The sequence below is a fragment of the Panthera pardus genome, unplaced genomic scaffold, assembly GCF_024362965.1.
Source record: "Panthera pardus isolate Hobbes unplaced genomic scaffold, ASM2436296v1 HiC_scaffold_2, whole genome shotgun sequence".
NCBI lineage: Eukaryota > Metazoa > Chordata > Mammalia > Carnivora > Felidae > Panthera > Panthera pardus.
The window spans coordinates 124,777,373-124,800,792 of record NW_026526765.1 but is presented as its reverse complement, the minus strand read 5'-3'; the positions used below and the strand labels follow the sequence as shown (position 1 = coordinate 124,800,792).

General features: G+C 42.7%; 1 protein-coding gene across 12 annotated transcripts in view; it reads right to left on the bottom strand.

Annotated features, from left to right (window-relative positions):
* The window catches only part of KLHL3 (kelch like family member 3), a 278,704-nt gene that overhangs the window by 15,154 nt on the left and 240,130 nt on the right, over positions 1-23,420 (bottom strand). For 11 of the 12 annotated variants that reach the window (XM_019424266.2, XM_019424270.2, XM_019424268.2 and 8 more), the window contains 4 exons: positions 19,569-19,718; positions 4,697-4,814; positions 4,114-4,311; positions 2,528-2,629 (listed from right to left, as the gene is read on the bottom strand). In XM_019424266.2, coding sequence (XP_019279811.1) covers positions 2,528-2,629; positions 4,114-4,311; positions 4,697-4,814; positions 19,569-19,718 — 568 coding nt within the window. The remainder of the gene's footprint in view (positions 1-2,527; positions 2,630-4,113; positions 4,312-4,696; positions 4,815-19,568; positions 19,719-23,420) is intronic. The other variant, XM_019424267.2, reaches the window with a different exon arrangement.

Genomic DNA, 23,420 nt, shown 5'->3' with positions numbered 1-23,420 from the left:
GGCCTAGGCCTCAGACCTATGGGGAGTAACGGAGTTATAATAAGGATCTCAAACACTAACTGTAGACTAAATAAACACTGCCAAATGCAAATCTACTTAATAGAGTTACTAACCAAATGAGATGTTTTTTTTTTTTTTTTTTTGTCATTATGTGCTTTCCTGAGGGAGAAATACCAAAAATAAAACTACTATTTGGAAGTGTGCCATTTTTTTAAATTAGAAAGAAGCTCAAACTGCTGTCATATCAAATATAAAATTACTGGGGCGCCTGGTTGGCTCAGTCGGTTAAGCGTGTGACTTCAGCTCAGGTCATGATCTCACGGTTTGTGAGTTTGAGCCCCACATGGGGCTCTGCACTAACAGCTCGGAGCCTGAAGCCTGCTTCAGATTCTGTGTCCCCCTCTCTCTCTGTTCCTCCACTGCTCACACTCTGTCTCTCTCTCAAAAATAAATAAACATTTACAAAAATGTTTTTAATTATTTATTCTTCTATCATTGAGGCTGGTTTTGTTTTCTGCCCGAGTCCTTTCCAGGGACCCTTCTAAGAAAAAAGGGACACGTCCTCCCCAGTTCTGCCCTTACGTAAGCCAGAACACAGATTCCTGACCCAACAACTCTTCCAGGGTCCAGGCTGCTCCCATGACATAGGCTGGCCAAGATGCAACAACCTGCCCACCAGCTGCCCTCTGCTCGCCGAAACCTAAGTCATTCAGGTGTGGAGGAGATGCGGAGCTCCCGAGAACAACCCCAGTGTCATTCAGACCAGACAGCCATGACAGAGGACAGAGAGAGGGCAGGGAGGACTGTGACCATGTGGATAGCTCTATCTCCAAGGCCACGGTGAAGCAGAGGCCCCTTAAGATCCTCCTGAAACATTCTCACCAAAGCTATGAGGAGGACACACTGTAGCCCCAAGGTGACCCACAGCCAAAGAGCTTCAAATTCAGAATGAACAAGATCAACAAATTCCCAGGCTGTCCCCTGTCTCAACAGGCACACTACAAGACACCACTTCCTCCACACACAGAACATGCTCACACAAGCCCTTGTCAAGGGGAGTATTTCAAATCACGACCATGAAGGCAACTTCTCTAACCTGCCATCAACCATCCTAACCTTGCATCAGCTGAAAAAATACCGACTCAAGGTTTCTCCTTGAGTCTATTAACAGGGACTTGCTATTTTTAACCCCTACACTATTGTTTAGTATTCCTGGCTGAGGAACAAGGGAGGAAATGGGAAGGTGGCTAGACAAAGCACTTATATTTGGCAGACAAATCAATTTCTGTTTCCACCAGGAGGATGAGATTGCAAGAAACAATTTATCTTGAGAGGAGGACAAAATCCTTGCACTCACCAAAATGACTTATTTAGTACGTTAGAATAATATACTTCTAAATGAAAATTTATGCAATACTGGTACAAACCAAGAAATGCAGTGAGAGAGAATATTTCTACTAATGTCTGTCTAATCACTGCACATTACACTCTCCCTAAAGCAAGTAAGTGTGTTCTTGTGGATGCACAGGAGATTGGGGGGGGGGGGGGGGCGGCGGGGAGAGACAGAGACAGAGAGAGAGAGAGAGAGAGAGGGAGAGAGAGAGAGAGAATGCCTGCGTACATGTCTAAATGCATAGATATTCCAGCTATATTCCCACTTCAGGAGAGATTAATGAATCAGTGTCATCCTATAAAGTATACCATTTTTTTTCCAAATAATACTCTATGCTTTAATACATTGAATTTACACATATTTATAAAATCCCTATCAGCGTTTGCTAATGGTCTGAAAGAGTGTAGCACAATGGAAAGAGCACGGAGTTAGGAGTCAGAAGACCCAAGCTCAAGGACCAGCTGTGCTATTTACTAACGTTGGGCATATCACTTGCCCCTCTGGCACTTCATTTCCCCATGTGGAGAATGGAGAAAATCTAAGCTCTGTCTATCTCCTCCAAAAGGATTTTGGGAACAAAATTTATATATGAAAGAGCCATTTATAAACTACAGAGCCCTAACTGGGCCCCATATCTCACTACTCTCACCTGCCTTACCCCACACACCTTTCCTGACTTGAGCAGGACTCTGCCACCAACCTGTCCTGCAGTGACAGTAATCAGACCTGGGAAAACATGCCCACCTCACTCGAGGCTCTGTTAATGTGTTAATATTCAACATATAAATAGGAGGACCAAACTAATTAAATAAAATGAACCCTCACCCCACCACATTATACTCCTACATTCTATGTTGACTCTAGATTCCTCAACCTATAACACAACTGTTGATAAGTAGCCAAAGCAACAGGCTGGTGTCTCCCCTTAGGCTCCACTTACTCCCCCCAATATACCTGGCCACCTGCTAGCATGAGCCAATAGCTGCACCCATCTGCGCCTTAACTTTCTTCATCTGTTCCATCAGGATCCCTGAACCTGACTCAGAGCAGTGATGGGAGGAATGGAGCCAGGGTGCTGGGACAAGACCTGTGGGCTGGGGCAGGGACAGGCCGCCGCCCACTGGTATTCCTTACCCTCCACGACACCCACACCCACGCTGCTCCGCCGTGTGTTCATTGGGGCCACGAAGAACCACTCGTTGGTCTTGTAGCTATAGGCTTCCACCGATGCTAGGCCTGGGAGACCAGAGACTTGTAAGATTTTTACTGATGAGGAGAGGTGAGGCGTCATCTGGTGTGAGGCGGGGGAAGGGTCAGAAACCTGGGGATATGGCTGAGTACCACCTCTACCTTGCCATGCAGCCTGGGGCGCCTCCCTGATGCATGTCCTCAGTGTGTCTACCTGAGAGGACCACAAAGGCCTGACTCATGGTGGGTCACAAGCGGACATGGGGATACAACAGAACTGCCCTGCAAATGTAAATCATTACACCTACTGAATGGAGTAAAAAACCTGAGGTTGCCTCACTTGAACATGTTCTTTTCTCTTTTCTTCCTCTACCTAAGAAGCTAGAAAGCTGAGAACTTAGCGTCCCACAACCATTAGGGGTGACTCAGTCAAGAAGGCCTAAGAAGAAGTCTGATGGGCATTTCTGAAATAGCCTTTGTTTTTCTACACCAACCTGCTTGATGCTACCTGGAACACAAATGTGCTGTCTGGAGCTGTCACAGCCATCTTATGATCAGGAGGGTACAGCCAAGAGATGTTTAAAGAACTTGGCCCCAATATTCTTGAGCAAGTAGATGAAGTTAGCAACTGCCAACTCCGGGATGTCTTCCTTCATGGGTAAAACAAGATCTCTCATTTGTTTAAGCCACAGTTTAGCGAGGTTTTTCTACTCACAGCCAAAAGCAATTTCTAGAAGAAACAATGCCCCACTCTCTTTTTTTGTCTTTATTTTCAGATCCTACCCACTAGAGGCAGCCTCTCAAGGGGCTATAGACCCTAAAATATTATGAGAGAGGCAAAGAGAAGAATTGGAAAGGTTACCAATTGGTAAGGACACAAATGAAAATTCAGAGAAGTAAAAAATATTGTTTTTCACATCCCTGGGGGCATTTCAGTGTTAACAGAGTTACTGTCTATAGAGACATCCACCTGGAGGTACAGGAAAGGTGAGATAATCTCTCCAAGTTCATGTCTACTAGTAGTTTCTGATTTGAGCTCTGAAGCGACACAGAAGCCAGGAGCAATGGAACACACCTGTGGTGGCACAGTCTGACAAAGCGTCGTGGGGCAGTAGAAAGGACAATGTATAAAGACTGCACGGCCTGAGCCAGGTCTCTTCCACGGCTTCCGTGTCCATCCAGAAGAGGGCTCTGACAGTCCTGAGATGCCCTCCAGCTGAGCATGCTCTCTTTCTAAGTCTCATCTTTTTACAAAAATGGGTTCCCAAACAACAGAAAGGAGAAAAGGGACTCATTTGAGTGCAGGAGCCTTCCTAGAATCCTGGAAATGATACCACCCATGTGGACAGTTACATATTCCATGTGTAGAAAGGCCTGGCTCTGGCAAACAAGGTAGGAGATGAAGAAGGAGTGTGCCCTTGAGGTAGCTGTGGATGAACAGAAGGCTGACCCAAGAACTGGCTGAGCAAACCAGGGTTGCACTGAGGGCATGTCCCAGTCTAGGAGGAGTGGGGACCACATCCCGGACCTACCAGTGCTTCCATCAAAGCCCCCCACGGCGTAGAGCAGGTCATTGAGCACGGCTGCACCCAGAGTGCTCCGGCGCTCCTGCATGCTGGCGATGGACGTCCACTGGTCCTTCACACCATCATACACATCCACTGTCCGCACGCGCAGTGAGCCGTTAAATCCACCCACAGCATACACGTGACCAGCCATGAACACCACACCTGAGGCACAGGAAACCAAGGCATCGAGGTCATCTCAGGCAGCTGATCACTCGTGCTGATGAGTGACAGTGCGGGGGCCAGGCAGTCACATGAATAATTCTCCACAGAAAGTGATCTCCAACTTTACAGAATAGGAAGTCATTGAGGGACTCACTGGATTTCTATTCATATATGCTTTTCCAAGGGTGTTTGATTCAAGCAAATACTGGTACTAGCTTCAAGTCCCTAAGCACATAGCAACTACCCCAGAAGGGGTAGCCAGATATTGGGCAAGTGGGGAATGGAAAGGAAGAGAGTTTGTAATGCACACGTTTGTGGAAACAAGGAGCAATTCAGGATTGCCAGCAGTAAGCAGAGACAGACTGGGGAAAGGCAGGCTGCTTACCTGCTCTGCATCTCCTGGAGGGAAGCTCAGCTATCTGGTCCCACCGGTCCTCTTCAAAATCGTAGCATTCCACACTGCGGATTGCCTTGGGTGCCTGGCCACCAACCACAATCATGACCTCCAGAAAGACAAACAGACATTGGCTGGGTCTCCACAACATGTGGATTCATGAATGATCAATCCCTGGCACTTCCACATGCCAACTGCCCAGGGTTCACGAATGATCTGCCATGCCCGTTGATGACAGAGTTACATACATGAAGATGCTACCCAGAATCACCAACAGATAGACTTTTCTTGCACAGTCAGTCCTAACAAACACAATTGTAAGGTCTACCCTTCCCAAAGACTTGTGCTCAGGGCTACGTTGGTGGTACATGTAGCCACTCAGGACATCTACAATCTCAATGCCCTCAAGGATTTGAGCCAGGGGACTCAATTCTTTTATCAAAACAAAATATTCCAAAATACATATATAAACTTGAATATATTTTTGGAATAGAGGGCAGAACTTGGATGCATGTTTAAAGGTAAAATTACTTTAAAAATATTTCTGAATACACAGACTACAGGGGGGCACTTATTCATTGTAGTCTGCGACAAAACTGTGAAAGACTGCTTTGAGGTAGTTCCCAGAGAAATGTATTTAACTGATGATGTTCTGAAAAATCGTGCTAACAATACCATCTCCACAAGTAAGGTAGTAGCTACCACTGCTGGTCACTGTGTGAAATGCCTGGTCATTTACTCATCATGTTAACTCTGTGAAGTAGATGTTTTCTGTATTGACAAATAAGGAAATTAAAGCTCAGAGAACATAAACAAATTGCCCAAGGTCACACAGCTGCAAGCGGAAGAACAGAGACCGAAAACCAAGTCTACCTGATGGAGAGGTGAAGGCAGTCCCACCCCTCTCCTGCTCCAGACACAAGGTCCACGCAAAGACAGCTCACTACGTCTGCAGGTCACATTTCATTGGTGAGTCAGGAGATGAATTTTATGGATTGCAACCAACGTACTTTTAATAGAGCAGCACAGAAAATATAGGAAGGGTGTTATTTCATGAAACAGTTGGTATGCTTATACACATGTGTATGTGTCTCCCGGATCACAATTTAAACAGATTTGTTAGTGTGGGGTATAGTCAGGAAAGAAAAAAAAAAAAAAAAAAAAAAAAAAAAGCCACTGCTCCAGCTATAGTATTAGAACTGGAGCATTTAATTGTGGTATCCCTATTGTGACTTTGGTCACATGTTAGTAATAACTAAAAAATAAAGTAGCAAAGTTAACAATCGTATATATGTTTTAATAAACTGGTACAAATTCATGGTTGTCTCCATAACAACATCACTCTCACGGCTATTCTAAGAGGCCTTCTTACATGACGAGGAAGGTGTGGGAGTCACAGGCAGCCAATCAGTAGGAATCACAGGACATTCTCATTACCTGTAGCTTGTATTATGTACTCCAGTGGTTCTCAAACTTCAATCACCTTGAGGGTTGTTAAAACACAAAATGCTAGGCCCCCCTCCTCAACCCTGCCAGAATTGCTGATTCAGCAGGTCTGGAGTAGGACAGAGACTGTGCATAACAAGTTCCTGGTTGATGCTGGTGCTTCTGTTCCAAAGCATCTATCATACGAGGAGGCAGAACCAGCGCTGACTACTATTGCTCATCAATCATTTATGTCCCAAGATTCCACATCCAGGCCACCCACTGCCCATGTGGGTGGTCACAGCTGTCTGTGGTCAAATGTGGGTAACCAATGTTCAAAAACTCAGAACTCAGTTCTGACTTCTGGAACATTCCAAAGGAACCCAAGACACCCAGTGCAAAATTAGAGTTGCTGCTACTGCTTCTGGAAATAAACATTCTACATTTGACTCTCCATGACACAGCTCAAAGGGTCCACTGCTCTGTATCAAGAGCAGCCCTCTTCAGAGAAAACCTGAATTTGACATTACTTCCCATCTGTAATTCTTTGCTTAGATAGGCATCCATGACGAGTTTAAGGGGGAGTTAAGGAACACAGCCTTTTGGCAAGCTTCAGACAATGTCCACCTTACTCCTCCAGGGCCCAGTGACTTGCCGTGCATTCTTAAACATGCCTAGGACTTGTACCGTCCTTCCAGTTTTGAGTTGGTAAAGCTAAAATGAAGGCACAATACTGCAACAATTTTCCATGAAATCTGGTTCTGGGGACTGGGTGAGAATAAAACCAGGTTTTAATTTCCTTTTTACAGTGACCTCAGGCACTCAACACCTTCCATTCCCTCTCCTTGAAACATTCTCCCCCATTCCTGATTCCTCTGCTCTAACACATGCTTATTTTTCAGGTCTCAGTTTACATGTCACCTCCTTCAAAAGGACCTCTCTGATCTCAAATATGAGTTAATGTCCCTTCTCTGAGATCACACATGCCCTGTGTTCTCTCATTAAAACTGGCCCACACTGTGTTCTAACCTCCTAGTGACCTCGTCTCCCTGCCTGGATGGTGAGCCTTGGCGGGGAAAAAAATCTATCTGCCTCAGTCACCAAGATAACCTCGGGGCCTTCTGGTGTCAGGTAAAAGTAGGACTCAGATATTTATTTGGGATAAGAAATGAATGAGTGGCAAGGAGCATATGTAAGAAACCAAATTTTAAAAAAATACACGGTTAAATCAAAGAAAATACACAATCCAGAATGTCACTTGCTGGGGTTAATACATGTTGGCCACCAGATTACAATTTGAGAAGAAAAAAATAAATAAAGAGAGAAAAAGAGAGCTTTTTCCATCTTTTCACTCAACCACCAGAAGAAAGAGAGTTTATTCTTTGTACAAGTTATCAGGCTTTCTCTGTTTAAAAAAAAAAAAAAAAGAAAGCCGAAGCTTTCGAGGAACCTCACCATGCCCCAGAAACAATCTTACACCAGGAGAAGGGAGGTACATTCATATTGGAGAAAAAACAAGCACTTGTCTCTTGAGAATTGGCGTAGTTACACAGAAGCATTACTATACAAACGCAAAAATTCCAATGCTAAGGTAAAACCTGAGTAGAAAAACAAAAGGAATACAGGACAAGGTTTTCAAAACGAACTTCCCTTTGAGCTCATAAAGCCATTGTTGAGGGACGACTGTGAACATTAAACCTCATAATTTGGGAAGAGTAATTATGAGCTTGTGTGGAGCAGGACCACTGGTTTCTGAAAATGCAGAGATGGCTCAAGGCAGGAGGAGATGCACTTTCGGCTTCTTTCACAGGCCTAAGAAAGCCAATTTCTATGGCAGGCTTTGCAAGAGGCCACCATACAAGGAACACTATACTCGTTGTGTGATCATGCTGAGTAAAAGAAATAAATTTCCTATCTTGAATACTAATGGATGGTCGTTTCCATAGATACCTGATCCTAGCAACCAATTAGACAAAAATGAGTATTCCCCAAGTCTACATGCATTACATCTCTAAAATTATAAACCTCTAGCTACTTAGGAAGATCATAAGATGTCAGGGCATGAAGACATTTAAACGATTCTCTCCTACAAGCCCTTATTTTACATTTCCAGAAAAACTCAGCCCCACAATGCTCAACGGGCATATTTCTTTCTTTCTCCAACACCTCTAAGTCCAAAAGATTTGTAATGCCTATAATAGAAATTACTGAAGCAAATCGGCTTATTTAACAATTGCTATTTTTAACATGTATCTTTTAAGGTAACCCTGAGGAAGATCTACCAGGGATCATATGGGAATCACAATAAAGAACTGGTTCCAGGCTAACAATTATGCTAGACCAAATAAAATGTAATCATGTTGAAGGACAGCAGTGTACTCGGGAGTCTTGCAGGGCACTGCAGGGTCCTAACCCCAAGTCTCATCTGCCACCGTGTTGAAGGCTACAGAAGTTCTGGTGGATGGAGAGTTCTGGTTGACAGAATACAGGTAAGCCAGACTCAACCATGGACGGCATGGCTGTTGGATAACTCCCAAGGAAAACACTGTCATTGTGGAAAGTCCAAATGGCCACTTATTTTAGGGAGCTTAGTGAAACCATGGAAAGACTACCTGATGATTCCTTAGGAAAGAAAGTTCACTCCCAGCCTAGCGAGATGGTTTTTAAATAAATATATAAGACTATCTCCTCCCACGGAGGATTCTGACTCTAGCAGCATGACTAGAGCAGCGAAGACATGTTAGTCACTCCTCACAGAGTATGACAACCACTCTGTGTGAGAACCAGGAGGTACCCAAGACTAGCCAGGGAGAGGTACAGCAGGTGAACAGAGCAGAGACTTCTGGCTCACTTGTGAGTCAGGATCCTAACCTCTAAGTCATCAGACTCTCCAGTAGGGTGATAGGAACAACGTGGGCTCTGTACACTGTTGTCATCAGGCAAGAGTGGAGTGTGTGTCCAAACTCTCTTCCATGACCGGTGAGCTGGGCAGAAGGTAGGCCCAGCCAGTCGGTCCCTCGGGCCAGGGCAGGAAGCGAGACTCTCTCTTACCCTGGTGCGTGGGGCCGCAGGGCTAACACCAATTCTTCCGAGGAGCATGTTGAGGTCGAGGCAGAAGACTTGTCCCCGCAGGTTCCTGAGCAACAGATGCTCTAGGCAAGGACCGACAGCCAAAGCGCAGAGACAATGGGAGTTGGAGAACCAGGAATGTGACAGCAAGACCCAGGGAAGACAGGAGTGAGAATATGGACTTTGGAGTCAGGCACATCTGGGCTCAAATAGCAGCCCAGTCACTAAATAGCTGTGTGACCGTGGGCAAAACATTTAACCTTGCCAAACCTCACTGCCATTACCTGTAACATCAACATAATAGGATGTTTCTCTCGTGGAGGCCAGGAGCCTTAAATGTCATAAAGCACTTAGCACACAGCTTGGTAAATCGTATATACTAAATGTTAGCTTCTAGTATTTGATCAACACCAGCATCATTACTATTGTTTAAAACAGTTGTTAAAAAACAGACTCCCAATAAATGGTAGAAAAGGACACTTACATGATCTTTAAAGAGAAGAGTGAACACCACTAATTCCAGGGTGATGGTGGGACTTTTTGAGGGCCCCAGGGTGTTTTCTAGGTGTGGCCTGGGTCCATCTGAAGGATCAAGATGGAAAAGGAGCAGTGCCGATCCAGGAGCCTGGCCCAGGTGAGAAGTCATCCTACCCACCCTGCCAATAGCCTTGTCTCCAACACCATCTACTGGACAGCCCAACTAGGGAGGAAGCTGCCTACTTCTGGCCCAAATGGCTTTTCGGTGTCATTTTAAAATTGCTGAATAGAGATGTCACTTGAACTGAAATGACAGTGCAAAGTGCCAGGCTCAGTACATCTCCAAAGGCTCATTTGCATCTTGCTGGGACCTCATTTCTCTGCTGCCATCTGTGGAACAGGGTAACGTAGGAGTGTTTTGAGCAACTGGGAGACAGCCTCTGGTTGTCCATGGCAACCCAGCCTTGGGGAAGGACTGGGCGGTGCATGTGTGGGAGCCCAGATGATGCTATTAGCTGTTCCAGCTTGAATGTGTCAGTATGATTTGTGCATATGTGGCCCAGGAAAAAAACACCCTCATTCGCCTCTACAGCTATCTCAAGGCAGAGCCCTATTTCTTTCAGGGAGGGAGCTTGACTGGCAAACAGGTTTGCTGTTGAGAACTGATGAAAACAGGGCAAATCTCTCTCTACCACCTTGTTTCTCAAAGACTGCTCTGTCAGGAAGCCTATCTGGACTGAATTCATGAAAGCCCAGACCAGCCTGCCCTTGCAATTCCTGCAGCTGTTCCTGTAGTCCAATTATCTCCTTATTTTTCTTCCTCCACTTATTTGGCCACTTACATATTTCTATCTCGAGTTTCTTTCCACACAGTACCCAGCAAAAATGCTTTTATGAAATATGGAAGCCATATAATAGAACAGTTAAAAGCACAGGGTCTAGTACCAATCATCCTGTGTTTGAATCTCAGGTCTACTATTTGCTAGCTGGGATTTAAAGGTGTGTAACACATTATTTAATAGTCCTTCATTCAAGAGATGGTATTTGATTCCCCTTCCCTTGAGTGTGGGCTGGACTTACTGACCTGCACCCAGCAGATAAAATACAGCCAAAGTGATGGGATATCATTTGGAGAACAGGTTATAAAAAGACTAGAGTTTCTGTCTTGAGCATGTTCTCTCATTGTCTTGCTGTAGAATCACTCACCCTGGGGGAAACTAGTTGCCATATCATGAGGACACTTGGGCAACTTAGGGAGAGGCTGAGAGGGTAAGGAAGCTTGTAGAAACTTGTAGAAGCTTCTTGCCTGATGAAAGAAACTCACCATGACAGTGAGCTTAGAATCAGATCCCCCCACACTGCAACCTTCCCCCTGCCAAATAAGCCTGGAGATGGCTGCAGCCCTAACTGAGAGCTCAACTACAAATTTACAAGAGGCCCTGGGCCAGGATGACCCAGCAGAGACACTCTGGAACTCCTGCTCACGGAAACATTAAGATAATAAACCTTTATTGTGTTAAGCCACCAAGATTAGGTAATTTGTAACACAGAAATGGATAACTTAGTACATAATGAGTAGGTGACATAACCCAAAATCTAATTTCTCATGTGTAAAATGGGGATAATTAAGATGTAAATCCTAGGAGACAATAAATGTACATCACTTAGCCCAGTGATTGGCACATTCTGAGTGCTCACATTAGGGAAGTTATCATTATCTCCTATTATCATCACTGTGGAGTTAGTATTGTACACTGGTCAAAAAGTACAGGTTTTGAGTCGGCCAGACCCAGATCCAAACCTTCATGCTGCCACTTGGCTGTGAAACCCTGGGGTCATTCAATCTCACTGAATCTCCAACATGGAGTCTTCTCCAACATTAGAACTTCAAGGGTTGTTATGAGGATAATATACTGTACATAAAGTGCTTTGCCTGAAACATAAGGAAAGTGTATTTATACAATCATTCTTGTGTCATCATGAATGCCTTTGGTGATAAGGACAATGACCCAGGGAAGGACAAAACACATCGGAGGCTGGGGGCCAGTCCTCTCCTGCAGTTATTTAAACCAATTTCTGGATGTTCCCTCTCACAGACAATATCCATTTGACTTGGGGTCAGCTCAGGGGTCAGCTCCTGAAGAAAGTTTTCCCTAATCCCTCACCCCTCTCCATGCTCCCAGACTGTCCTACCCATACCTCCAGTGTGGCACTTACATGGTCCATTGTAGTTGTCTTTTTACATCTGTCTCCCTTCCCCTGAATATGGAACACTATGAGGAAGGGACCAATTCATCTGAGGCTTTGTGGCTCTAGCACCAAGCCCTGTGCCTGGCAGTTAGTGACTTCTCAATGCAAGTGTGTTGAATGAGTGAATTAATAAATTAATGAGTTAATGCATGCATGATGGTTTATTAGTTTATTACTGGTGCTATTTTTTATCTCAATACTTCAAAACCTATCTAAACCCCCAGAACAACAACCAGATTCATTCAATACTGGACCTGTGGGCTGAACCACATGTCCTAGAGTCAATCTCATTAGTGATCAAAGGAGAATATGAAGCAGGGGATAAATCCTCACTGCATTCATGCAAAAACACATGTATGGATGTGGACAGTATTGGAAAACAACTAGGGTTGATAGAAATGGTCAATACTAAATCTCCATGAGGTTATTTCTTTAAAAAATATACCTCCTTCAGGGTGCCTGTCTGGCTTAATCAGTAGAGTGTGCAACTCTTGATCTCAGGGTTGTAAGTTCGAGCCCCAAGCTGGGTGTAGGGATTACTCTAAAATAAAACCTGGGACACTGGGGTGGCTCAATCAGTTAAGCATCTGACTCTTTTTTTTTTTTTTAATGTTTATTTATTTTTGAGAGAGAGAGAAAGACCATGTGAGCAGAGGAGGAACAGAAAGAGAGAGAGACACAGAATCCTAAGCTGTCAGCAGACAGCCTGATGCGGGGCTCGAACTCATGGACTGAGAGATCATGACCTCAGCCAAGGTCAGACACTTAACCAACTGAACCATCCAGACATCCCATGCATCTGACTCTTGATACTGGCTTAGGTCGTGATTTCACGGTCATGGGATTGGGCCCCACACTGGGCTCTGCACTGAGTGTGGAGCCTACTTGGGATTCTCCCTCTCTGTCTCTCTTTGCCCCTTCCCCACTCACATGCACTTACTTTTCTGTTCTCTCTCAAAATAAATAAACTTCAAAAAATTAAAAATACAATCTTTTATATATATGTATACACACACACACACACACACACACACACACACACATGTATCTTTCATTCATGAAACGTTTTACTATTGTCCACCCTTTGTTAGACTCCAGGCTATGTGCCAAGAACAGAGATAAATAACACATGCTATCATGGTACCTATAGTTTCATGAAGTAGTAACACTCTTAAAGAGAACCCTGAATACCTCCCTAAAGTGTGAACCCAGGGAACATGGTTATCTTCTGGAATTACTGCCCCTGTTTTTCAGAAGCCAATGAAGGACCTCTCCTCCATTAAATAACCTTTCTCATCAATTGTATTTCTATATAGTAGCAATAAACTGTTAGAAATTAGACTTAAAAAAACATTTATAAGAGCATCAAAAACTATGAAATATCTAGGAATAAATCTGACAAAAGATCTGTAAGAATCATACATTGAGAACTACAAAATGTTGCTAAGAGAAATTAAAGAAGACAAAAGTAGGGGCACTTGGGTGGCTCAGGAGGTTGGGCGTCCAACTTCAGCTTGGGTCATGATCTTGCATTTTGTGGGTTCCAGCCCCATGTCGGGCTCTATGCTAACAGCTCAGAGCCTGGAGCCTGCTTCAGATTCTGTGTCTCCCCCTCTCTCTGCCCCTCCCATGCTCATGTTCTGTCTCTCTCTGTCTCTCAAAAATAAATAAAAAAAATTTTTTTTAATGTTTAAGAAGACAAAGTAAGTGGAGATATATACTGTGTTCATGGGTCAGAAGATTTAGTACAGTAGTCTTCTCCCACCATCTACAGTTTTGCTTTCTGCAGTTTCAGTTACCTATGATCAACCTTGGTCCAGAAGCAGACAATCCTCCTTCAGATGTATAGTCAGAAGGTCAATAGTAGCCTACATCACTCCCCTCCCTTCATCTCATCTTGTAGGCATTTTATCATCCCTCATCATCACAAGAGGAAGGGTGAGTCAGTACATTAAGATATTTTGAGAGACAAAGAAACCACATTTATATAACTTTTATTACAGGATATTGTTACCATTTTTCTATTTTACCACTAGTTATTGCTGTTAATCTCTTACTGTGCCTAATTTGTAAATTAAACTTTATTGTAAGTGTGTATCTATAGGAAGAAAATAGTATATATAGGGTTCAGTATAATCTGATCTGCAGATTCAGCCATGCATGGAGGGACTTGGAATGTATCCCCCAGGGATAAGGGAGAACTACTTTATTGTTAATATGTGAATTCCCCCTAATTGATTCTAAAAATTTAGCACAATCTTTATCAAAGTCTTTTTTGTAGAAACAGTCAAGCTGATTCTAAATGATAAATGAACATGCAAAGGACCTAGAATAGACAACACAACTTTGAAAAACAAAACTGGAGGACTCACACTACCTGATTCCAAGACTTACTACTAAGTTAGTGGTCAAGGCAACATGGTATTGGTGTAAAAACAGATAAATAGATAACAGGAACAAAATAGGGTCCAGATATACACCAACACACAAATAGCCAATTATTTACAACAGAGATGTCAAACCTACTCAATGGATAAAAGAGAATATTTCCAATAAATGCTGTGGATATTCATGTACAAATAAATGAACCTTGACCCTTATCTCACACACCATATTAAAAAGCAATCTCAAAATAGATCATAGACCCAAATGTAAAACCTAAAACATTAAAATTTCTAGGAAAAAAATCATAGGAGAAAATCTTTGTGATTATAGATTATGCAAAGATTTTTTTTTAGATAAAACAAAATACATGAATCTTAACAGAAAACAATTTCACAAAATTTAAAACTTCTACTCTCCCAAAGATACTGCTAAGAAAATAAAAAAGACAAAGCATAGTTTGGGAGAAAATACTTGCAAAATATAGATTTGATAAAAGACATATCCACAATATATACAGGATTCTTACAACTCAATAAGAATAAAATAACCCAATTCTTTTAAAGGGGAAAAAATTTGAATAGACTTCACCAGTGAAGATATATAGACAGCAAATAAACACATGAAAAGATGCTCAACATCAGCAGTCCTTAGAGAAATTCAAATTAAAACCACACATACCTACTACAGTGGCTAAAATGGTTTAAAACAGATAATAAGTAGCATTAAGTACTGTGGAGTAAGTGGAACTCTCGTACCTTGCAGATGGGAATGCATAATGGTACAGCTTGAAAAACAGTTGTCTTGAATGTCTTGAGAAACAGTTTCTTGTAAATTTAAATATAAGCAATTTCTTATCAATTTAAACATATACTTACCAGCAATCCTATTCCTAGGTATTTACCCAAGAGAAATTAAAATGTAAGTCCAAACAAGGATCTGTAAGTGAATGTTCAAATAGCTTTATTTGTAAAAGCCAAAAGTAGACATCCAAATGTCCATCAAATGGTGAATGGATAAACAAATTATAGGACGTCCATGTGATAGAATATTACTCAGCAATAAAAAGGAACAAACTCTTTATACATGCGACAGTGTGGATAAATCTTAAAAGCATTATGCTAAGATAAAGAAGGAAAGCTCAAAAGGCTACATATGTCATGATGTCATTTATATAACATTCTAGAGAAGACAAAGCTAGAGGGACAGAAATCACATCATTAGTTGCCAAGGCCTGGGGGGGTACAAGAAGGGACTTGACTAGAGAGCACCACAAAGAAACTTTGTGGAGTGCTTAAAATATTCCATATTTTGATTAGGATGTTAGTGAATGACTACGTGCATTTCTCAAAATTCATCAAATTGTCTCCCTAGTGAATTTTATTGTGTATAATTTGTAATACCTCTGTAAAACTGAATTTAAAAGAAAACAATCTGGGATGTTGATGATGGGGGAAACTATGCATGTGTAGGGGCAGAAGGTATATGGAAAATTGCTGTACCTTACCCTCAATTTTGTTGTGAACCTAAAATAGCTATAAAAATATAAAGTCTTAATTTGAAAATAAAAAGTAGTAAATGTATTGGAAATGCATCTCTTAATAAGATGAGTGGGATGGTATAAGACTTTAATTAAAGGAGATTTGGTATTCTAAAAACATAATAAAGAAAGAAAAGAAAAGACAAGACAAAATTTCATTTGTCACCAAAAGCTGAAAACCTGTCTCTGGGAGGCAATCTAGTATAAAAGAACAAGCATAGACTTTGGAGTGGAACAGACCTTGGTTCAAACCCCAGCTCTGCACTTACTAGCTGTGTAACTGGGCAAGTTACTTAACCTCTCTGAGTAAACTCAGTAAAGGAGGGATATCAATAGTGCAGCCCTAATATTGTGATGATTTAATGAGATAATTACCTCTGATAATCCTCAAAGTGATAGTTTCCCTCAGCATACCCCACTCCTCAAACCTACAGTGGGGTTCCCCTCACTAATTTAAGTGTCCAAACAATGGTGACAGAGTAGAGTTTGAGAAGCAGGTTGGACAATGTAACCTTAAATCATTCAAGGATTAAAGTTAGGGGAACAATGAAGCTAAGAGCAGCAATGTCTTTTTTATAATTCCTTCAACAGATTCACAAGAAGTCTTGATTCTAGCTCCCCACAGAACTCTATGTGCTCAAGAATCTAAACATTTTCATTCTGAAAAGAGTGTTTCCTAAGGAGTAGAGAGGACAGTGGGACAACCGTGGTCTCATTAAAAAGGGGTGGACTGTTACCAATTACAGATTCATTATGTCAAAAGGGAGGGGTGGTCTCAGCAGGCGGAGTTTGGACTCAGACACAAACTTGGCTTTGATTTTTAAAACTGTCTTCTTGTGGGTGTGTGTGGTAAAAACTCGATGTGGAGTCTAGAAAAGGAAAGGTAACTACGTATGGTTTCCACACAAAGAAACTGGGCCAGTTCTGCACCATTGCCTTAGTTCCAGAACACACTCCCCAGCAAAAGATGTTGGTAACTTGTTAACATATAGGATAAGAACCTCCTTTTCCAAGGAGAAAAGCCACAAAGACATGCAACAATGCCAGCTGGTAACCCAGGATGCAGAAAGCCTCCTCCATGTAAAACAATAGTCCATCTTAGAATCAATAATCTCAAGACCTCAATAGACAAGCTTATGTAAATTTAGATCATAATGAAGGTGGTATTCAGATTGATGGGGGGAAAGGGAGATTATTCAATAAAACAACTTTGGCGCAACTGGCTCATCATTTGCAATAGGAATAAAGCTGGATTCCTACCCTCTCTCCTTATACTAAAATAAATTCTAAGTGCATCAAAGATTCAAATGTAAAACAGAAATCGTTAAAGTACTTGAGAAAACATGAGAGCCTTTTTTTCTTTAATCTGAGAGTATAGAAAACATTTCTAAGCAGGATGTAAAACCTAAGCTATAAAGCAAAAGACATAACAATTTAACTACTTAAAACTGTTTTGGGGGATTCAAAAAAATGCTATAATTAAGTTTAAAGGCAAACTGCAAACTAAGAAAAAAATATGTGAAATACACATGAAAGCCTAATCCCTTTAAATTAAAAACAGCCCTTAAAAACCATTAATAGGAGCCCTTGGGTGGCTCATTCAGTTAAGTGTCCAACTCTTGGTTTTGGTTCAGGTCATGATTTCATGGTTCCTGAGATCAAGCCCCACGCTGGGCTCTGTGCTGATAGCACAGAGCCTGCTTGGGACTCTCTCTCTCTCTCTCTCTCTCTCTCTCTCTCTCTCTGTGCCTCCTCTGCTCATTGCACTCTCTGTCTCCCTTTCAAAATAAATTAACATTAAAAAAAACCACCATTAATTAAAAACATACAGTCCAATAGAAAAATGGGCAAAGTACATGAACAGAAAATTCCCCTAAAAAAGAAATACAAAAGCCATAATCGTATGAAACCAACATTAGAGTCTCACTTACAAGAAATGCAAACTAAAACAAGAGGTCATAAATTACATAGAAATGTTTGTAATATAAAAAAAAAATGGAGATGATAAAAAGGTCCATCAATAGAAGACAGTTAAATAAGTAATGGTACATAAACATAATTAAATTCCATGTACCTATTATAATTTAATGCTGGTTTCACCTATACTGATAATGATGAAAGTAGTCTGTTGAGTAGGGAGATAAAAATGATACTCAATCTGTGGAACAAGATTCCATTTATCTGAAAGTATACATTTTTTATCTATTTGTGACTAGGTGCACAGAGATATGTCTGGGAGAAAATTCACCAAGGTAACAGCAGTGACTGCCCCTGGGTGGAGGAATTTCAGGTGATTTTTACTTTATTTCAAAAATGTAGTAGCCTTTTAACAGTCTGCAATGACCATATATTTCTATAATTGAAGAAAGCAAAGTTATTTTCATTTTGAAAAATATGAAGTCATTTCAGTGCAATATTTCAATAAAATGAAACCAAAGCATCAACACGCAGGAAGACAAATGGCCAGCCAGACCAAGGCCCTTGCCTGGTGGCTGCACCTTCTAACATGCGCTGGGCAATAGGAAGCTGACAAGTAGGTACATACACTCAGGTTTACAAAGATGAAGCCAGGTGCAGGATGGTGTGGGTTCACAGAACAGGTTTGGAGGGTGAGAAAGACACCATTCAAACACTGGCTCTACTACACTGGCTGTGTTGACCTTGGGCAAGTCACTTAATCTCTCTGACCTTCCGTTTCCTCTGTGTACAGCTAGGATACCTGCCTCTACCGTACAGGGCTATTGAGGGGATTAAGAAAGCTCTACTGTGATACCTTTAAGCTTACTGTTTGCCCCTGAAGCAGGACTCAGCAAATGCCAGTGAGTCATATTATTATCTGGGAGATTTATAACCTTCATCCACACTGCACCCACTGAACTCTCCATCACCCAGGGTCACAACACAGAGTGGAGAGGAAGCACAGACCCTGGAGAATCTCAACATCTGGTCTTGGACAACATGCTTCTCCAGCACTCTGAAACCCTTCCTGGAAGCAGCAGACAAGGAGTAGGGCAGCCAGACAGAAAGAGGAGGAGGAGGAGGACAAAGCAAAGGTCTACACAATGCCCTGGGGCTGCCGGCTGTGCGGTAGCTGAGTCAACACAACTCACTCCTCTCTGCTCACCTTTCCTCCTGGGTTGGCTGGGACCTTTCCTGAGACATCAGCATATTAGGATCCTAGACGGCCTACTGGAAGGCCAACCTGGAATGGACTTTAGACACCAGCCAGTGCAGGACCTTTCATTCTGTAGATGAAAGACCTGAGGACCAGAGAGGCAGGGCCTTGCAAGGAACCAAAGCAGCCAATACCCGGTCTGGCAGCCCTAACTGTTCTGTAGGGCTCTGTGGTGAGAGAAAAGAGCCAGACTAGGACCAAATTCAAATAATGGCCTAGAAATCACTAAGTCAAGAAACACAAAGCCATTCCTCTGCTTCCAACACAAATAGAACCCAGACCAAATAAGGAGAGGAGATGAAGGAGTTATTCTCAAAACTCTCTGGTGCCTCTGGAGGTTACCTTGAAATTCTTAGGACAGGAAGACCCTGCAAGAGAGAGGTACCAGCAGATTCAAAATGAACCAGGAGACTCCATCTCTTAGCTGGTAAATGCAACCAAGAAGCAAGGCAGCCACAGGTGAGGAAAGACTTGGAGCCAGCAATGGAAGGCCACTTTCCCAGAACACAGCCCTGACAGCTGGCACCTACTGGGCTGGGGCTTACCTTGGGCAGGCTGACTGGAGTCCTGGGCTTGGTCCTTGGGTTCTTAATCAAGAGCCTCTGATCCAGAGGGAGCAGGTGGTATTTCATGGCCTCGATGAGGAAGTCCTTACAGGTGTTGTTATTCTTTATCAAAGCTTCTTCTTCAACCGTCTGGAGGTAATAACCCACAGGTGATCCAAGAGCAGACTTCAGCTGCATTTCCCACACTGTCTCCTGAGTCATTCTTGTATTCCCACACTCTTTTATTCACCCACCACATCATCTCAGCCCCAAGAGAAAGACCACATACTTACAACTTAGTGCCCACCTCCTGCATTTCAAGAACACAGTGGGGTGAAGTTATTAAGTTCTGGCATCAAACAGAAAGACATACAACCTCAGTGGTTGTGTTTGTTATGTTAGTTTGCAGGCTTAAATGGAATTATGCAAAACAAAGACAATTAGCTGTGCTGAAGGCTTCATCCCACATTCCTCCTAATATGAATGCTTTATAATGTTTAGGGCAAATGGTCAGACATTTGAGAGGAGAGAGAGGGAATAAGGAAGAGAGCAGAATCCATTGGTCAACGTTTGGCAGCATGGAGTATGACAAAGTGACAGTCAAGAAAAACTCCTATTCATTTTCTTACAGTGAAAGCTGCAGGGACAAAACTGGCCAGTGAGGTGCTCTATAAAGAATGGTGATATTAGAGGACAAAGAATGTCCTGCACCAAAGTCCCACCTACAGACCTCATCTTGGACCCTATCCAAGCTGGAACTATGGCTTCTGCACATACTCCAAAGCGATGTCCCAAAGCAGATGCTCAGCAAGTATAAGCCTAAATATTTCGTGAGCAACACCAAGGGTGAAACCATGCAAGTGCTCAATTCTCAAATCTCTGTCCTGTGGCCTGGGTCAATTGCTCTGTGGCTTATCTGTAAGGGGTAGTATGGTCTTCAGAGGCCACTTCATGTTTCCTTTGCTGGAGTATTTAGGTGCTATCAGGAGAGATCAATTCGATTCAATAGCTAACGATGATGGAACGTCTCATTGTCGGATAGCCCAGTGCTGGACTCCAGGAAGAAAAAGATGAACAAGAAATGGGTTCTGACCCTGAGGCACTCAAGTCCAGTCAAAGAAAGAGAATGGCCTCCCCATCTCAATTATCTCAGCCCTCAAGCTGGTCATGCACAAGGGCTGACTGAGTCTCACCTGTAGCTGTCAATGGAAATGTGGCCAGGCCATCACCTAATGGGTAGCATTGGAGCTGGCAGGAAAAGAAGGACTGGTATGACAGGGCCTCTCTCACCAATGGGCACCTCCTTCCCCAAAGTGATCCCCAGGAACACTCCATTTTGGGGGAAGGTTTCCCTAACCCCCCCCACCCACACTAAGGGACTGACCCAAGTTGGGACAAGTCATAAGCTTTTAGGATCGGTTAAAAAAATTAAAAAGTAAGAGAGAAGATCTCTTACAAATCTCAGAAGGAAGGTGAAATGCATAAACAGCTACTTCTCCCAAAGGTGCATTCAGCTTGAATGAGAAGTTCTCCCAGAGATTTAATGCTTCACCATACAGAGTTTCAATTTGGGGTGATATGAAAGTTTTAAGGATGGGTATGTGATGGTTGTACAGCATGGTGAATACAATTAACACACTGAAGTGTACACTTACAACTGGTCAAAATGATGAAGTTTATGTTTTATATATATATATATATACACACACACACACACACACATATATATATATAATCACAACTAAAAAGTTTTAAGATATAACATTACACTCTACAATATTTCAAAGTATTTAATAAAGACTAATAAATGTTAGCTATCAAAAACAAACAAACAAAACCACCTTCCCCAGAAGTCACTGTTGGTGCAGGTCTGCCCAAGACTTTCCTACGTCCTCCCCCACCAAGATCAGCCAACCCCAGAGGGTTATACTATTTCAAAGTTTCAAGGTCAACTGAGGTTTACTGAGACAACCTCTTCCAGAGGTGTTCTAAAGACAGTCCTTTAAAAGCAGCAGGGGGATTCTCACACAACAGTGCTCATGCCCATTGCCTCTGACCCCCTTCCTCTCCAGATCTAATCCCTACTTTGCCATAATGACCCAAGAACTATTTTCTAACATCTTTAAGTTTGAGTTGTGGACACCGGATTGAGGTTGTGACCAGGGGTCTCAAAGGCCTCTTTAATTTTCCCTGGAACCCAGGTCCACAGATAGCCCTTCTTGTGGAAGTGAGCCTGTGCTGGAGGCCAGATGTCCATGTCTACCTTTGGTCAGTTTCCCACAGTACAGTAGGAGGTTGGATTCTGAGACTGGGATCTCAGGCCCCTTCAGTCCCTCTGCTTAGGGGAACCTTTTTTTCAAGAAGGATATGCTGCCACCAGGGGGCAGTAGTACCATCCAAAGTATAAAATGCAGGGCACACATAAGGGCTGGCAAGTATATGCCTCAGCACCTGAGAAGGACTGAGGTTCAGAGATTCACAGAACATTTCACTGACCCCTTCGACCTGTGGTCAACAGGGTCACAAGCTGAGGACTTTACAAGGGCTTTTGAGGATAGAAACTTCTCCCGCTATTCCCAAGAGCATCCATGACCGTCAAAACAGCTGTAGTACCAGCTAGCATTCGCTCACATAGAGATGCAGCCTTTAAATGGATTATCTCATTATACCCCCAAACAACCCTATAAGGACAGGTGCTATTTTTATCAGATGGGAAGACTGAGGTTTAGAAAGGTTGAGTACTGGGACACCTGGGTGGCTCAAGTCGGGTAAGCGTCTGACTCCTGGTTTCAGCTCAGGTCGTGAACTCATGGTTTTGTAAGTTGGAGCCCTGCGTGGGGCTCTGCGCTGGCTCAGTAAGTTAAGCATCTGACTCTTGGTCTCAACTGAGGTCATGATCTCACAGTTCCTAAGTTCGAGTGCAGCACTGGGCTCTGGGCTGATGATGCAAAGTCAGCTTTGGATTCTGTCTCTCCTTCTTTCTGCCTCTCCCTTACTTGTGCTCTCTCAAAAAATAGATAACTAAACTTAAAGAAAAAAAAGGTTGAGTACTTGCCTAGTGTTAGATGGCTGGGAAGTGACAGAGCTAGGCTGCTGGGATGCTGAGCCTCCTCTCTTATCCTTGCTTCACACCTTCCATTCCCTCCAGAAACTTCTGGAAAGAGATGAGGGCTGGCCTACTGCCTCGGTGTTTTGTTTTGCTCATATATTTAAGTTTTACTCTTTGCTCACTTATAAGTGTATCTAATGCCAATGGATAAACAGAACAGAGAGTATTAAAGGGGGCAGCCTGCATAGTGGAAGGCAGGTGCTTCGGGGTCGACTGACTTGGATTTGAATCCTGACCCTGCCACCTATTCCCCAATAAATCTAAACCTCTATAAACCTCAAGGCCCAAAATTGTAAAAAGAGGGTTATCTATCTTTGCCTCACAGGGTTGTTATAAGGATTAAATAAGAAAATATGTGGCACTGTAGGGGCACCCCATCATTCTTAATTTTTCTTTCATCTTAGAGGAAGTCAAAGCAACACGTATCCTAGGTACCTGTGAAAGGTCGGTTTTTACAGTCCTGAATTGGGCTCCAACTTGCCTAACATGAAGGCAAAGAGAGTACAGAAACATTGTGGAAATGACCCTTCTTGCTTAGGTCCTCTACAATAAAAGCAACTAACTTCTAGTGAACATTTTTTAGGACCAGCTCCATGCTAAACACCTGACTTACATATTTACAACTACTTTGGTCCTCACAATAATCCTGCTGGGCTCTACCATAATTTCCCTTCCAGCAAAGAAGAAACTATGACTCGAAGAGGTAAAATAAAAACACAAAGCTAACAACTAGTAGAGCAAGA